The sequence below is a fragment of the Cuculus canorus genome, chromosome Z (genome assembly GCF_017976375.1).
Source record: "Cuculus canorus isolate bCucCan1 chromosome Z, bCucCan1.pri, whole genome shotgun sequence".
NCBI classification, from domain to species: Eukaryota; Metazoa; Chordata; class Aves; order Cuculiformes; family Cuculidae; genus Cuculus; species Cuculus canorus.
The window spans coordinates 47922094-47939744 of record NC_071441.1 but is presented as its reverse complement, the minus strand read 5'-3'; the positions used below and the strand labels follow the sequence as shown (position 1 = coordinate 47939744).

Genomic DNA, 17651 nt, shown 5'->3' with positions numbered 1-17651 from the left:
TCACAATAGTAAGTGGGACCCATATAACTAACAAGACTTGTGCCTGTTTTATTTAAGCATCCACAAAATAAATCACAGCTTCCGGAAGCTCCTGCTTTCCCTGTAAGACATCTGTACCAATGTTATTAAATGGGAAGCAGAGGTAAGAAGCAAGATGATCAACAGTATACCCAGTGCAGGATGAGGAGTGTTTATTATAATGCATGATCCTTTTCAGGCAATTGCATCAGAACTACACTTTCAGGATCGTGCTGGTGGACAATTTAGCAGAGCATTCAGTGGCACATAGAAAATCTCACCTTCCTGTAAGAGGCATTCTCTCTTGCAAAAGGGACCAGCATTACCATTTCCATTAAGCTCCAGTCATGCACATGTGGTTGCCCCTGCACCCCCAACAACCCTACAACAGATACGCAGAATATGGTACCCTGCATGTGGATGCCTCATTCAGATACCTAAAAGCTTGACGATATTTGGATTGTCGAACTCTGCCATGAGGGCTGCCTCCCTCTGAAAGTCAGCCTGCATGTCTGCGGATGCTTCCTCCTTCAGCATTTTCACTGCCACCATTGTGAAAGGCTCATAGGGCAGCAGCCCTGGGGCCCTACAGGAAGAGAGGAGAAAGGAAAGCATTGGTGATGGATGCATGCATACCAAATGTAGGTTCTGTTTCGGAAGGGAAGGGAAGGGAAGGGAAGGGAAGGGAAGGGAAGGGAAGGGAAGGGAAGGGAAGGGAAGGGAAGGGAAGGGAAGGGAAGGGAAGGGAAGGGAAGGGAAGGGAAGGGAAGGGAAGGGAAGGGAAGGGAAGGGAAGGGAAGGGAAGGGAAGGGAAGGGAAGGGAAGGGAAGGGAAGGGAAGGGAAGGGAAGGGAAGGGAAGGGAAGGGAAGGGAAGGGAAGGGAAGGGAAGGGAAGGGAAGGGAAGGGAAGGGAAGGGAAGGGAAGGGAAGGGAAGGGAAGGGAAGGGAAGGGAAGGGAAGGGAAGGGAAGGGAAGGGAAGGGAAGGGAAGGGAAGGGAAGGGAAGGGAAGGGAAGGGAAGGGAAGGGAAGGGAAGGGAAGGGAAGGGAAGGGAAGGGAAGGGAAGGGAAGGGAAGGGAAGGGAAGGGAAGGGAAGGGAAGGGAAGGGAAAGGAAGGGAAAGGAAGGGAAAGGAAGGGAAAGGGAAAGGGAAAGGGAAAGGGAAAGGGAAAGGGAAAGGGAAAGGGAAAGGGAAAGGGAAAAGAAATTGTGGAAACTTCTAGTACCAACTGAAGGAACATGAAAGACTACCTTCACCTCTCAGAAATGTCTGCATTGCATAGGACACAGACATGTAACTTTAGTTCAGAAGGAATGAGAGAATGAAATACAGTATAGTTTTTTTTATCATTGCTCTTTCTGCTTTCAGACTCTTTACCGTGACTGATAAAGAGAGAAAGATAAATAACGGGCTGGTAAATAATAATCTCTCTCTGGGTTAGATACCACATCAGAAACTTCATGAAGGGTAGTATATACTCTTCAGACCAACAAATTCACTTTTGGGATGTAATGACTGAGCTTAGAAGAGTTAAAAATAAACCTGTTTCATATGAAAGTGTTGAAAGAGCCTCTTTTCACCACATCTTGTCCCATACCTGGCACAATGGTGGCATTGGTAAATCTGCTACTATTAGAGTAACAATTACTATTAGAGTAACTATTAGAGTAACAATTCCAGTAAATGCATTCCCCTGGTTTTGTAAGGAAAGTAGTATTTTGCTACTGTTCTCTGTGTGATGTGTGTGTGTGCCTGCTAATTCAAGCATTCACTAATCTCAGCAGAATTTAACATAGTGGAGCTGCAATCTAGGAAATAATTATGCTCCTGCAAGTTTAGTGGAAACAGGTGACAGGACAGAACGGACAAAGCATGCATGTGTGCTCTTTGAAGAACAAGGTAATGCATGAATAGACCCATGTTAAGACATTGGTGAATCTTCAGCTAGAGCTTAGAGACAGAAATCCACAGGAAATAGATCTTCCTGACAAAGCAATCACAGACTCATTTTGTTTTCTTAGCCAGAGGTCACTGCACCCTCAACAAGCTGAAATAGATGAACCTATGAAAGATTTAGGCACAGCTGCTGCCAAAGAAGAGTAACTTTCCACTCTTCAAATATGTGACATGCCTCAGACACCAGTTATTCCCAGGGGTCCTGCAGTTAAAACATGTTTCTTACAGGTAGCCACCCAGAGCCCATGAAGTGTGGTGCCCATTTATGTGTCATGTTACCACGCCAGCCTGACTGCCCTTCTGTTGCTCAAATGCCAGGTTATTTTACTGCTCAGTAGCTGCAAGAGGAGGTTCCGATTTCCAAAGCAAACTTCCAGTTTCCTTGTCATCTACTCCAGACATATGGCAGTTGCAACAGATGCACTTGGATGCTGTAAATGTCAAATGTCAGAAGATGGCAGGGTGCCCATCAAGAAAGGAATCTCACAGATGGCTAGATTACAGCTGAGACACTTGGACGAGGAGGTCCGGCATGCCGGAGCAGAGGAAAGGACTCCACATTCATCTGCTACTGCCTCCCCTATGGCAAAATATCTTCCTTTTGTCCCTTTGTGCTGGCAGTAAGTTTCCAGTCTAGTAGGACTGGAGAAAAACCAGCATCTACCAGCTGCTGTCTAATATTAGCACTCAAAAAAGTCAGCAGCAACAGCCTAAAGAAATGAGTAGAAGAAGATTCAAAAGTAGTAAGAGAAAGGTCTTTATCTCTTCCAAACAGCCTTATTGTAGATTACCATTTGTTACTGGCTAGCATACTTAGTACAATGCCAAAGCACGGCAGGCACAGCTCAGTCTTGCATGCTGTGGAGAAATTTACCCCAAGCTAGAGCCTGAAGTATATCCATCCATCTGCTCTTCACTGAAATCCTGCAAAGCAAACTAACCTAAATATAACTTAAGTGAGATTAAGCTGCTTGAAGTCTTTTGTTTAGCCTTCAGGGAACAGTAAGTAATTTCACTTTTGGTAACTCATGCACTGCTTCAGCCCAGTTCTTAGCACACCTGGGAAATTCACAGTGATTTGGAACAGAGAAAGACTCTGTTTGCAGTCTTGCCAAAGAACTGTTGAAGTCGACCCCTTTGGTGTCCAAAAGACAGGTCTTTGCACAAAGAGGCAGGGACACATCTGCAGGGCAGCAATGGGAAGATGCTGCTTCTGAAAAGGGGAATTCAAGCGGCATGCCACAGCACAGAGTGTCTTCGAGAAAATAGGTGAATTTCTTATAGAACTGGGGAACATCAACAGAAATTACCTTGGGTTTTGTCTCTCGTGATTATCTAAATGCTTATGAAAAATGTCCATCGTATGCATACATGGTGGACACCAGCTGTCCTTGCTTTCTTCCCCATTGATGGATTTATGCAACACTGGCAGCATTTGGCTTTTAGGTACCTGCCATTCAAAGAATTAACCACTGGTGCAACTAGAGATTTTACCCAGGGCCTACCTACAGAGTTTCCAGTCAGGTTTTCTTTCCAGAGCAGTAACTGAAAAAACTGTGGAGCAGCTTCAACCCGTATTTGAGATCGTGTCCTATCCCCCATCTTCCTCAGCATCACAGCTGGGTAACTTCTGCTGGATGATTAAATGATGCAGTTAACACCTACTGAGACTGGCATACACCTACTTTTTACCCTGTCCTTTACAGAAATTTGTGTTTGGGCAGCATAGGGTTCTGAAGTGGCAGGGGCTCCTTTTGTTGTCATTTTATTTTGGTTTTTTTCTAATTAACATCCACATTGTTTTTCAGCTCCATTTGAGACAACAGGCTAGAGAAACACCCTTTGCACTTGGAAAGAGCATGAGAAGACTTCCACCAGAGAAATTTCAGCCTTAGGGACAGCCTTGTCTCCTGCAGAAATGATGAGCTACGCTTTAACAGTGAGGACCTACTGGCTTCTGAGGCAAGACCCAACACCCAGGCTTTTAGCTAACCCTGGACCATGCAGCTCCAGCTCTGAGACAAAACTCAAATGCTGGTCTACATTGAACCGTATGGGGCTGGTGCTGTTGTAGCATGTGAGATCAGCATGGTCCTCCAGGGTGCAGAGGATTCCATAGCCAGCCATCGAGACCCAGTCAGCACAAACCTGAACTCGGTCCTGAATCTCGTCTTAAGGATTTCTGTTACGGTAACTGGTTGCTTCCTCATCCTTTCCAGTGCAAAGCTGCCCCCAATGAAGGTGGAAGCTTTCAGGAGAAGCTAGTAAATGATAGCCAGACATTTCCTGTCCTAACATGTTGCTTGACCCAGGAGTGAGTAAACACTGAATCAGGACTCAGAGCAAGCCAACTGGCAAAGGCATCACTGGCACCGTGCTCAGAGATGTGTTTACAGGAGAGGGAGAAACATGAGAAGTACGAGAGTTGCTAAACTTAGCTCAAGACGTCCATTTAACACAAGTAGACAAGTACATTTTATCCACCTGAGATGGGAAGGAATGATTTAAGTTGTAATAGCTTCAGTAACCTGGAGGGATGCACAGCTGGAGCTACTGGATTAGCAGCCTGCACTTATCTGCCAGTGATGCACAAACATGCCAATGACTTAAATGTTCCCTGGAATTATAATGTTTTAGAAGGACTTCTGACAGAGATATTAATAAAAATATAAATAAGGAAGCCACTAAGAAGCCGCATTTCAGTGGTCCTTCCCTGAACCACTGGGAGCAGACATTTCTCAGGGTATAGTACTCTCCACTTTGCAAACGCTGGCTAAGAACAAGCTTTGCTTTTTTCCTTTTTGTCTCTTATTTTCTCTTAGTTTTCACTGACAATAGCAAAAAGGTTTACTTTAAAGAAATTGCAGCACCAAGATGGATGAAATCCACATAAAAGCTGTCTATACCAAGCACTTGCTTAACCCATCGCTTTAATGACATCTGAATAACCTTCGAGAGGTCCAGCTCAATGTAGATGAGAGTCATTTCCAGCTCAGAAACGTCTGTGTCACTCAAATTATATTTGAACTCCCAGCACATGGTCAAAGCAGCACTTAGCAGGAAGACCACCTGCCCTGCTTGCACACCCACAGAATAGTGAAAAGCCCCACTGCACAAGTAGGAAGGCAATGTTCCACAGGGCATCCCCTGCTTTGTGCTGAGGCTGGAGTAAGGCTGCCCTGTACCCTTCCACTGGCTGGCATGTAGTGCCCTAAGCACAGCTGCGGCACAGTTCCTGTAGCCTTGTTCTCATTTCAAGCTCAGATGTGTTTGGCATTGCCATCCAGGCTAACAATCAATCACAGGCTAAGCATCTGTGATTTTCCCACTGCACACCCTTCAAGCTTTGTTATTTTTAGCTCTCTCTGTAGTAAAGAAAAGTATGCCTGTATTTCTCCCATTAGAAAAAATGCATCGCTTCAAAAAAAAAATTCCATCACAGCTATTGAAGCTGTTTCCTTGCTCTAACACAGTTAAACTGAATGGAACTCATTTCCTAGCAGACACATCAACAACATAACTACAAACATTAAATGCATCTCCAATTATGACTGCATTTTGCAAGGAGAATCTTTTGTCTTTGAAGTCAGTAGGAGCTGTTTCACCAGGCAGGTCTTGGCCCTTGGGGGCCTCTCATATTCTGGGATTTTTGAGGTCATCATACTTTACTCCAAATACAGCTACAAAATCAGCCACATACCAGACTTGTTAACTCTAAAGGACAAAATAAACCCATCCTGTGAGTAAGCATGGAACCGGACAGCCTGTCCACTTTCTTTCAGGAATTTTGGGTTGCGATTATCTGAGTAGACCAGTACTGGCCAAACAAAGTACTGCAGAAATTATGGACTCTGTTGAGGCTAAAAAGATGCCCTCCGTTCACCTCCGTCTAGGGAGGACTGGGTTCATATCTGGTTTTTTTAATGAAACAATTTTCACATTTGGAAAAGTACATAATGTCACCTCCCAAGAGATTTATCAGAACTAGGATCTCATCTCATACCTTAAATTTAAAACTGGTAAAAAAGACTGCAAATTCCAACAGTAAAAAATGAGTAATTAAAAAGGACATAAAAATAATTGGTGGCCTAAGTACGTTGGGTTTTTAGGGGATTTTTGGTTTGGTTTGGTCTGGTTTTGCCACTGAATCAAATAGAAACTGGGTCAGGACCTAACTGTAGCATGACACATTGTTCTCTGTGGCAACTACTGGCCAGAGTTGGTCTTCTAATGGAGGACACCACACACTAACAATTCACAAATACTGGGAAATGCAAGAATTTCACAATAGGTCATGTAAAGGCAATACTCTTGGCAAAAATAGTGGTGATAAATTTAGCTAAGCTTTTACACATGGCTTTGGTACAAAAGTAAGCCACTACATCTACTAGAGAGAAAAACAGGAGAGTCATTTGTGACAAAAGCTTAACAAATATCAACAAAAGCAGTGGGCAAAAGAAACAATTATTCAAAACTGAGCATACCATTTGGTATACATGCATTTGATTGTGGTTTGAGTGAATGAACAAATTACTTCCAGTGTCCAGATAAGTGGTTGCCCAACTGCCACTTTTTCCCAAGTACCTCCAGATAGAGAGAAATCACACACAGGGCACCTACCTTGCTTGGAAGACCCTCCCAAACGCTCCTTCCCCAATATCTCTCACGTATTCAATATTGTTCCTTGGATACTCCAGGCTGAGCAATTTCGGATTGAGGAGAAGGGGCATCCGCTGGTACATTGGGTTGGGGTGTAGTCGGTCCAGGAGGAGTTCAGAGGGCAGAGTGGTGAGCGTCGGTGTCTCTGACTCTCTGAAATGAAGGATCAGGTTTTGGTCAGTTCGTACACAGCCCACAACCAGGAGATAATTACCTGCTTTTCCTCTGAAGCTGATTTTTTTTCAGGATGGAAAAGGAAGGCTCAGCAGGTCAGCTGAAAAAGCCTTACAGCAAGGTGTCGTGCCATGTCCCCAAAAGAATCACCAGGCCATCTTATCTTCTGGGCCAGGGACTCCCCAGAGTTTGCACTGGGCTGCCACAGGCAAAGAAAGGGTTGCCCCCTCCCTTCTAGGTGTTCATAAGACTACGTTCTCAGAAATGGGCAAGGCCTCATTCAAAGCAACAATTATTGCCTTGAATTAAGTCCCAATCTTTACCTTTTTTTGTTTTTCCACTGCTTTCGCTGACGGCAGCAAACCAGGGTGACAATACTAAGGATCACAGCCAGGGCAAAGCTGGAGATGATGGAGATGATAACAGTCATGGAATACGTAGGGGAAAACGGAGGAGGAGGGGGGAGATTTGGAGTCTCTCCATTTGGTTTTCTTGTTCCTAGTGATACTGACGCTGTAACACAAACGACATCAGAAGGTTATGCCTCTGCTAGTTTATAAGGTTTTCTCTAAGAGGTATTTATAGAGTCTGTCTGCTGTCCTGGGAATTACTGACATTACACATCCAACCATATGACTGCATGGGAGGACCATACCAGGGAAGTCTTGTTTGCAGGGAGCAAATCCGACTTCTGCTTGCCCAGTTTGAAAACCCAGGATCCAGTAAAGACCAATGCACAGTTCCCATTGATCTGGGAACAACATTTTGGTAAGGAATATTTGCAAGAGTTACAGATGGGAGTTCACATCTGATGGTCTCAAGAGTATTCAAATATAGTAATGTCTGCAGTGAGAAAGATCCATGGTCTACAGTGTAGACCACAATGTATCATATGTCCTAATAGGAATCTGCATGGAGAAGTTTAAGACGAAGTGATATCACACAGTGATACTTTCCTGAAATATCCCCTTGCCTCCAACAATTTGCATCTCAGTGTCTTTGTAGAGAAAATACAGTAAACTAGTGCAAAATATATTTGGCTGTATCTTTAGAAAAAGAAGTTACTATTCACGTAGCCACCTGCTGAGTATTTTTTGAGACATTCCAGAAAATGCTAATCTGTACATGCAGTTATTGAGGACAGAAAGAAATCTAAAACATTTTTTTAAGGCCAGATAAACTGATACTAACTCATTTTCCCTCAAGTCCACAGCACCCCTGCTCTCCATGCAAGCAAAATTTTCTTATTTCCAAACACTGAGTTCCAGAAAATGTGCATCGCGGATGAAGTATGTTTCAAAAGTCATTCTGTTCTTTGAACAAGAAGTGGTTTTGTTTCAACATCACAGAGCTAAGTTCCATCTTTCTCAGATTTATTTTTAGTTAGAATTGTTCATTATTATAGGAAAATACCAGAAGCAGAACAACATTAGAAAACAGCCTCAAACCCTAGCTTCCCCTCAAAACACAGTATGGCAAATCAACTTTTCATAATACCACTGGAAATGTGATTTCTTCCTTTGGCTGTAATACAAAATGAGGTAAGGTGCTCAATTTGCCTGTCTTCATTTCACACATGTTACCCCTTCACGTTAAGGGTGCTGAGTGAACCTATGAGAAGAACCAGGACTGGCCAAATTGAGAAGATAGATCAGTGTGTCCATGAGCACTCTGGATGCAAACACATTGCATGACCCCAAAATGACCACAGCAACAGAAATCATAAATGGCAATTGCCTACCATCTCCACAGGGAGACACACTGCAGTATTCCCAGGTCACAGATGGGTCTTTTGTGTAGCACCAGGGACGTTCATTCTCACCTCCTGGATTACGGCAGTAATTCTCAGCATGAGACAGCTCAGGGAAAACCTGAGGAGTCCTCCTGTGCAGATGGGGAGCCTTGGGGGAGGAAACAAATTTAATTAGTGTTTTACTATAATTTTTCCTGTTGGTATTAGCAAAACAAAACCAAACAAAACAAAGAGGCAAAGAAAGGGAGAAGTAGAACAGCCTTTCAGTAGCCCGCCAGAATGAGAGAGATCATATCTTGCCATGGGAAGGGGGAATTGCAGATTGAAATATGAAAAGGGCATGAAATAATAGTGAACTCAAGGATTAAGGCAACCTGTCCCCTGCTCAGCCCTTCCACTGGGAATGGGCTGCCCAGCTCTGGGAACTCTTTGGAAAAGCAGACCTCGAGCATGGCTCTCAGTGGATCTCACAATGATGCACACCTGGTCGCTCCACTTCTGGCAAGGAATGCCGGAGACAGTGGTATTGGCCCAGCCCTGGTAAAACTGCCCATTGCCACTGTAGCAAGTCCCTGGGGGAGAAAAGTATCATGGTGTCAAGATGTCTCAGACCACGTCCTACAGCAAGAACTCACATGAGTAAACTTCATGTCCTTAGACAAGAACATGTGGCAATTAGCAATGGATCTGAAGAACGTGAAAGGACCAGACAAATGCAGACAGGGAACTATTTGCACTTATATGGGGTTTGTGCTTAACACATAAAATGAAATCTGGTGAAACACCACAAACAGAAAACTGGAGCTCTTTCAGACTGAGAAAACAGGCCATGCACCTGCAATGGTTGCACTACATCTACCCAGTTCACAGCAACTCACCACAGAAAGTACAGAGCAGGACCACAATGAAGCAACTCATGCTAAACCAGGACAGAAGGCACACTGCAGCACTATTCGTCTGTAATTCCCAGCCTGCACTCTTACAAAGGCACTAACAGGAAGACACACAGGTTTCTGGGGTAGGTGGAGAGGGCTGGATTCATAACATCCCATGGTAGCATCTGTCCTTCCTTCTTCTGTAATGTGTGGAAACATATTTTCAGCATGCAAGGAAATCACACACTGAAGGCAATTACAGATCAGAAGGAATAGTATTAGTGTAAAACAATGTTCTTTATAATGAAGAATATGTGGTTCATTTTCCATATACAAGGTTTATTCCAGCTGCAGAATGATTAAGCAGAAAATATTTAGAGGACTTCTACTGCAAGAACATATTACCAAAACATAAATGTTGACACCACCTGTCCTCATAGGAGACTTTAATGCACACTAGCATAATCTAGGAAGCAGAAAGACAACAGAGGAGATCCAGCCTTACACACTAACACATGTTAGCTAATCTTAGGCAAATTCTGCTGACCAGGAGATAATATTCTGGTGATGGTATACACGAGGGTCCACTGTGTCATTAACTTTGTTAGATAAATTAACAAGACAGAAAACACTGTTGTCATGTTTATGATCCACTGTGTTCTTAAACTTGCAGCTCAGAAAAACAGGAGGAAATCCAACCTGCTTAAAATAAAGATTATTTTAATGAAATCTTTTCCAGCTTTGTGAAAGCTTTGTGTAAGTTTTTATCAAAGTCTGAGATAAAATCTATGTGTTTTAAAATATCCTCACAGATTTTCCTATTTTATTAGCTTTCTGAAGTTTCACTAGGCATCAGGCACTACACATGGGTAGGCAGAAACACCATCATGACAATGTTTGCTTCAGCGAGTGATCTGGAAAACAGGATTAGGTTCCTGTAGCCCAAGGCACGAAAACACCTCAGAAGGAGGAATGGCTGTGGACTTCATGAATGCACTTAACCTATCACAAATGCAAAGTAAAATGCTCTAACTTTGATTTATTTGATTGATGTGTAAGATACCACGTTATGCCTCATATCTGCTACAAGCTAGCAGTCTTTAGGTGAGCAGCACCTGTAGCTCTGCAGGGGTATTGAATCTTATTAAGCTGTGCTAGAACATAACTGTCTTGTATTTGAAGGCAAGGAAAGTAATGCCTGAAAGGATGTCTCACAACTGACCTAGTAACCCCCAAAAAAGCCTTTTGCACAGATCTGAAATAAACATCAGTGACCTTAGAGAAGCGATGTGGAGAGCTTTAGGGGCAACTGCAACACTAAGAAAGCAACCCTGACTCTTTGTTGACCTGGAAAATGCAAATGTTTTCATACATGGTCTTGCTACCATGGGGACCAAAGGAATAATAAAGGTGGTCCTACTGGGTTTTAGTGAATAACTTTGATGGACAAGCAAGATAACAGTTTGGTTCATGTTCCCTAAAGCTTTGGGCACATAAGAGTGGTGCTAAAGTTAAAAACAGGGGGTAGTATCACTCATACATTACTGTTATGTCTCTTTGATTCATGACCAAATTGCATACATCTGTAAGATGCCACCCTGGGAAAATACTGTGAGAGCTGAACAGAAAGGTCACACAATTACAAAGAAGACCAAGGCCATGTCCTGAACTTGAAAACATCCAAGGGGAAGATGAAACCACCCCATGAATGCAGGACTCATTTGCTGGCATCTCTCTCTTTTGCCCCTTTCTCCGGGGAGGGGATGGCAGCTGCTCCAGGCTGTAAGCATTGGATGGTGAAGCTCGAGCACTCACCAGGTGCTAAAGTACTTGTCTCCCAGGTATGCAGCACGAGACACCTGATGCCTGAGTGGCCTGGTGGAACCAAGGTCTTCCCAGGGAGAAAATTCCCCAAAACTCTCAGTTTAACCTTTTTCACTTTTCCTCTCCATACATAAGGTGCATGCAACTGCAAAATCTGCAGACCTCACCTGTTCAGAGAACGGAAGGAGGGAGGCACTGTTTTTTCCTTTTTTCCAATGAGACAAGTTTAGTGTCTGAGGTCTAAACTGCAGTTTCATGTCAGTTGGAAGGTCTGAATGTGCATGTTTCAACCATGACTGGCAGCATGGCAGGAAGCAGACAGAAGTCACAGACTGGAGGCAGTCAGAAGGGCTGCCTGGGTCTCACTGTTATTCATGGTGGGGTTCACATGAGAAACAGCCGGGTTTCAAACATGATTGGAGGAGAGTGCTGGGCCTTTGGGGAGTAAAGTCTTGCAAGGCCAGCCTGACAGACACAACCACATCAGCAACAGTGCGTAAGTCTGGTGTGACCTCAGTTGTAGTACCAGAAATACCAAACACAGGTAAAGCAAAACTAGAAGCCTGGGGAAGATCTGGAGGGGAGGGTACTAACCAAAAAGTATCACGCCTCTTTAATCACCTTCAACAGTTGCCAGCCATGTTTTCTCAAAGCTCTGAAGAGCTGGAATTGTGTTTTCCCATGCTTTGGATGTGGAAGCTTAGACATTCCTTAGTAATAATTTGAATCCAGTCAGCCAGGACCAGAGCAAGACATGAAAATGCTGTGCAAACTGCATCTTCAACAAAGAATATCATGCCCACTTCTAGAAACACAGAGCCTGGAGCAGTCTACTTACTGGTTATATTCTCTTTCTTAAAATCTGTAAAAAACAAGACAAGATGCAACAAGGAGATGTCCAGGATGTTAATATAACTGTGTGCTTGCTTAGGAGCATACTGTGAGAAAAAGCTCTCTCCCTGCAGTGCTTAAGCACCTTGTTTCTTTGCAATGGCACCTGGATGGCAATTTTGCGATCATTAAGATTGATTTTGGCACTGAATTTATTACAATCCTCTCAATAAGAAATCAGACTGCCTTGGATTGAGGGATTTGTCTCACGTCCCAGCAGGACAAAAGAGGCAAACAGCCACACTGTGGCTGTCACAGTGCCGCGCACAGTCACTGACAGAACAGGACCCAATATAGCCTTTAGTCTAGTAGTAAATTGTGGATCACATTCTCCACTATCCCTCACCACAAACAGAGCTCTCCGGACAATGAGCAGCATGTGTCACCTTACCGAAGAAAGGGATACGAGTGCAGGTGCTGGGGTCCTCATGCAGGCTGGGCAGCCTGTTGCATTCAGGAAGAGTAAGCAGCATCAACCCTGGTTTGTAAATCCCCTTCTGGGAGTTTTCCTCCATTGAGAGCCATTCCTTAAAGCAGTAGAGATCCTTTACAGCAAGGCAATTCTCTCTACATTATTTTGCAAAAAAACAGTGAAATACAGCAGTCAATGTCTTTATAACAATAGCCGCACTTAGCAGTGGTGGGCAGGGGTTATGCAGCCTGACAGAAACCAGTTAACTACTGGGTTATACATCTCTAAGCCAGACTGTTTGGCCCATAAACTACAAATGAAACTGTAAAATGTAACAGCTTCCTCTAGGTGACCCACAAAGCTACATTTTTAGTGAAGTAGTGTTATGCACAAAACACAGCACACACATCACAATCTGTAAAGAGTTCATTCCCATCTTTTCCTATAAATTTATTACTGTTTTCTACTAAAAAACATCATGTCTTGGAGTTATCTTAGCATTTTTCTGTTGTCATCTATGGAAGAGGGGAGGTGAACTGCAATTCTTAATCTTCTGAAACTAAATATTTGCCTGGATTTTTAATCTCAAAGAACCACCCATCCAATTTTCTTCTTTTCCCCACAAACACCTTACAGCCCCTTTTTTATCTGTCAGATATCTGTGGAAAAACCTTTACAGTGCCTGGTAGAGTAAGAGAACTAACTGTGCTCAGCTGAAGTTCTTTGTGGATCTACATCCTTCCTGATCATCACACCTGCTGGCAGGCAAGGGAGAGGAGACAGTGATACAGAAAGTTATAGCTGGAGTCCATGGTGAAGGTTTTAGCCAAGTTCATCACCTGCTGGGATGAGGCCATTGGGAATTCTATCAGATTAGCAGCTTTTCTGCAACAGCAATGGAAGCCCTTCAAGTCTGCAGGTTGAAGCCATCAAAGTCCAGCTGTCCTGTGTTGGTTTTAGCCAGTGCTGCTTTATTGCTTCCTCACTTCCATGAAAACCAGAAAGCAGTCAGATGGCGTAATTTATCTTTTTTATGTAAAACATGTGGAACAGGAACGACCTTCTGAAGTAAAGAAATGTTTAGCTAAGGAAATAAGAAAATCTTTCATTCGAAGCACTGGATGACACTTGGGAGATATGGATTGCATAAAATGCCTTAAGTCCTGAAGTCTGGGCATCCTTAAACAAGCCTCTGATTTGGTATGCAGCCACAAACTGCAGAAGACTATCCCTCTGCAATCCTGTCCACTCCAGCATTAAGGCAGATTATCTTCACCCATGAACCTGCCCCAGGAGTGTGGTGAGGCAGCCGAAAGTAGGGATGGGTGGCATCCTCAAGCTGGTTTCATACCATTGTTATAACACTTAATCCTGAGCAGTGACTGAGGTTGATGAGATCATATGCAAAGATTACTCCATACTATTATTAGAAATTTTATGTCACGTAAATGACAGATTGACAAAGAACAGTAACAGCAGAAGAGGACAGGTGTGACAGCAGTGTTTTAGGGACCATAATGGACTGTTTAAGAGGAGATAGGGACAGAGAGGCCTGACCAAAGTGAGAAGTTTTCCAACAGAACACTGTTCCCTGCAGACTGGTCATTGGTTGAAATAGAAACTGAGGGGTTTTCTTTTGCTGTCACAGAAGTAGCCAGTGGTAAAAGGCAGATGTAATCAAGAATCATGAGATGAGACATCACTTTCCCTTAAAAACAGAAAAACCCTACTTTTAATCAAATTACATCTTAATTTATACGAAGTGTAATTTTTCCCATCTTGATTTCTTCTGTTACACTTCATCTGGTTTTATCCCCTGATTATTTTTACAAAAGATTTATTCAGTCTGTTTGTCAGTCCATTCTTGCTATCTGGTTTCCAAAACCAAAATGAACATAAAAAATTACACAGGAAGAGAAAAAAGTGGTGCAGAGAATAAAAAGCAAGACAAAACCACATAGAAATATGTCTCTCAAAAGCTGGGAGAGTTCTCCAGCCTCTGAGATAGTTAAATTCTTACTTACCAATTATCTCAGCTGAAAATTGGTATAGTCTAGCCAGTTTCTGCAGAGAGGTATAAAGATGTCAGTAAAAAGCAGATGAGATAATTGGAAAGTAACCAAGACCACATGAAATGTGTTCAAGAGCCCCCAGAGGTCTCAACTTTTCAGAAGTATATATTAGATGCCTGAGTTATCAAAAGGAGTGTTGGGTTAGGGTTTTGGAGGAACTGTTGTCCAGCTGATGTGCTCTGGTAACAGGAAATGGGAAGGATGCCATTCCAGGGCTTTTGTCATGAAGAAATTTGCATTTAAAACTGCATTAAAATGACGGGGTGAAATCATTAAAGGGAAAAAATCATAACATTGACGCTTCAATTTAAAGAAAGATGATGCCAGACGAGTCTCTTAAGATTTAGACACATTTGCAAATTCTGTGCCTTTTAGCTGAAGATCAAGTGCAGATTTATGCTAATTTATATCACTCCAACTTCAGATGTGCAGGTCTTCATTCGAATCACCATGAGTTGTACTCCTGCAGGGCTGCTTATGAGCAGATGTAAATGAAGAAAGCATCTCACTGAAATGCCTCATGAAGAAAAATCCTTAGGTGAAAAACGTGCTATGCACGTGTGACTCAAATATAAATGCTGCCACACAACTTAAAAAAAGGCAGAGAGATCATGTTCTAAAGGGCACAATGACAAAGAGCAGAACAACAAGGTGACATGGAGGATTCTGCTATCAAAAAGCCATTTTCAGCACTTGGCTGCATGATTATCTATGGATACTTGTACATCCGTCACAGGATATATGCCACTGCTGTGCTGGTGGAGGAATAATGAAAAGCATAGGCACCAAATAGAGAACATAATACATTGTCAGGCTTTGTACTCGGATTTTCCTCTGTGCCTTGATTTTAAAGATATTAAAGCAGGAGCAATCAGAAAGGTCCAGCTTACAAGAACATGCTGCTAATTGCCCTAAAAAGTCCATACATAACTCTAAGTATAATTGCTGGTAGGCTACATCTGGCTTGAGCCCAGCTGGCAGAGCACTTGCCATGTCTGCAGAGAAGACTTGTATTTCAGCTGAGACACTAGAGTTGGGGCTGCTCTCCTGATAAACACAAATCTGAGTAATCTGCTTTACACAACTCAATGAGGACGAGAGTAAAGAACTGCACTTAGCAGTCAACTGCTTAAACATGAAATGGAGAATTACTAAACAATCCTGGAGGGGCTGAAAATGGACATGAATTCGTCATAGCCAACTGTTATTTTAGGAAAAAAAGAAGCTTCACCCTGACATGTCCATGTTGGACTGTCCTTTGCAAGGCACACCAAGTAATCATCATTCTCTTACAGTTAACACTAACAGAAACTAGGCTGCAGGCTACACATATTTAGTGCTTAAGGAAAGATGAGAAGCAGAAGCTTCAGAGGCTGAAAAAACAAAAGTTATGAGCAGAGCTTGGAAAATCCTGCTTTATTCTAGTCTAGGAAGTTGAGAAAGATGTAAACTATCACTGCAGAGAGGAAGGAAAGAAACTCATCTCTGTGGCCATAGCAGGAGAACAAGGAGCAATGAAAGGGCAGCTCAGGAGGATACACGAGGAGAGAGCAGCGTGGCTGTCGCTGGGATGTGTTGCACAAACACCTGTCAGCAGTGGATTAGCTGTAGTGAAAGATGCTTTGGACTCCTCAGGGTCCCTGCCAGCTCTGTTTCAATGCACATTTCTCTGCATATGGGTGGTTTGATTTAGCAAGTACAGTTACATTGGCAGTGTCTCTGGTGTGGCCTTTTTTTTTGTTTCATCTATGTCACAGTGGAAAGTGATGGATGATTACTCTATTGCCTTGGCCAGATTTGTTCCATGAACTGTGACCATATTTAGTCAAAACTCTAAACAAGCAATGACTTTTGATAGCAATAATGAGTACATGCTGACCGAGTAAGGTGTAAATGATAGCGATATGTTAATTATTTAAATCAAATATGTCATTCAAATGGCTATTTATTTCAACACTGTCTGCTAAAAGCCTGTTACAACATGGACATCTGGGCCTGAAAATCCGTCCATACATGAGCAATGAGCACAGAAAGAGATGGATCAGATCTTCTTTTTCCTTACAGAGGAAAGAACAAAGGGAAAACCCATGCAAACTTAGAGGACACATTCAGTGCTACTGCAGGTCTGGACAGACCCTCACTTGGATGGGGCTCTGAGCAGCCTGATCTAGTTGAAGATGTGATTCAAGACTGCCAGCATGGTTTCACCAAGGGCAAGTCCTGACTGACCAACCTAGTGGCTTTCTATGATGAGGTAACCACATCAGCGGATACAGGAAAAACAATGGATGTAATTTGTCCGGACTTCTGTAAAGCCTTTGACATGGTCCCCACAACATCTTTTTTTCCAAATTGGAGAGAAATGGATTTGATGGGTAGGCTGTCTGGCGGAAAAGAATCGGTTGGATGGTTGCATTCAGAGAGTAGTGGTCAACAGCTCAATGTCTAGATAGAGATCCGTGATAAGTGGTGTCCCCCAGGGGTTGTACTGAGACCAGTGCTGTTTAATATTTTCCTTGATGATATAGACAGTAACATTGAGTGCACCCTCAGCAAGTTTGCAGATGACACCAAGCTGAGTGGTGCAGTTGTCGCACGAGAAGGATGGGATGCCATCCGGAGGGACCTGGACAAGCTACAGAAGTGGGCCTGTGAGAACTTCATGAGGTTCAACATGGCCAAGTACAAGGTCCCACATCTGTGCTGGGACAGTCAGTAGTTTCATTACAGGATGGGGAATGATATGATTGAGAGCAGCCCTGCAAAGAAGGATTTGGGGTGCTGATTGATGAGACGCTCAATGTGAACTTACAATGTGCACTCGCTGCCCAGAATGCCAACTCTGTCCTGGGCTGCATCAAAAGAAGCGTAGCCAGCAGGTCAAAAGAGGTGATTCTGCTCCTCTATTCTGCTCTCATGAGACTCTATCTGGAGTACTGTGTCCAGTTCTGGAATCCCTGACATAAGAAGGATATGGAACTGTTGAAACAGGGAGGGCCACAAAAGGTGATTAGAGGG

The 17651-nt window shown here is 43.2% G+C and overlaps 1 protein-coding gene across 5 annotated transcripts in view; it reads right to left on the bottom strand.

The window, feature by feature from the left end:
• The window catches only part of MUSK (muscle associated receptor tyrosine kinase), a 61518-nt gene that overhangs the window by 8540 nt on the left and 35327 nt on the right, over positions 1–17651 (bottom strand). For 2 of the 5 annotated variants that reach the window (XM_054054288.1, XM_054054286.1), the window contains 7 exons: positions 12541–12716; positions 12097–12120; positions 9043–9131; positions 8548–8707; positions 7130–7319; positions 6594–6785; positions 456–604 (listed from right to left, as the gene is read on the bottom strand). In XM_054054288.1, coding sequence (XP_053910263.1) covers positions 456–604; positions 6594–6785; positions 7130–7319; positions 8548–8707; positions 9043–9131; positions 12097–12120; positions 12541–12716 — 980 coding nt within the window. The remainder of the gene's footprint in view (positions 1–455; positions 605–6593; positions 6786–7129; positions 7320–8547; positions 8708–9042; positions 9132–12096; positions 12121–12540; positions 12717–17651) is intronic. The other 3 variants (XM_054054285.1, XM_054054287.1, XM_054054284.1) reach the window with 2 other exon arrangements.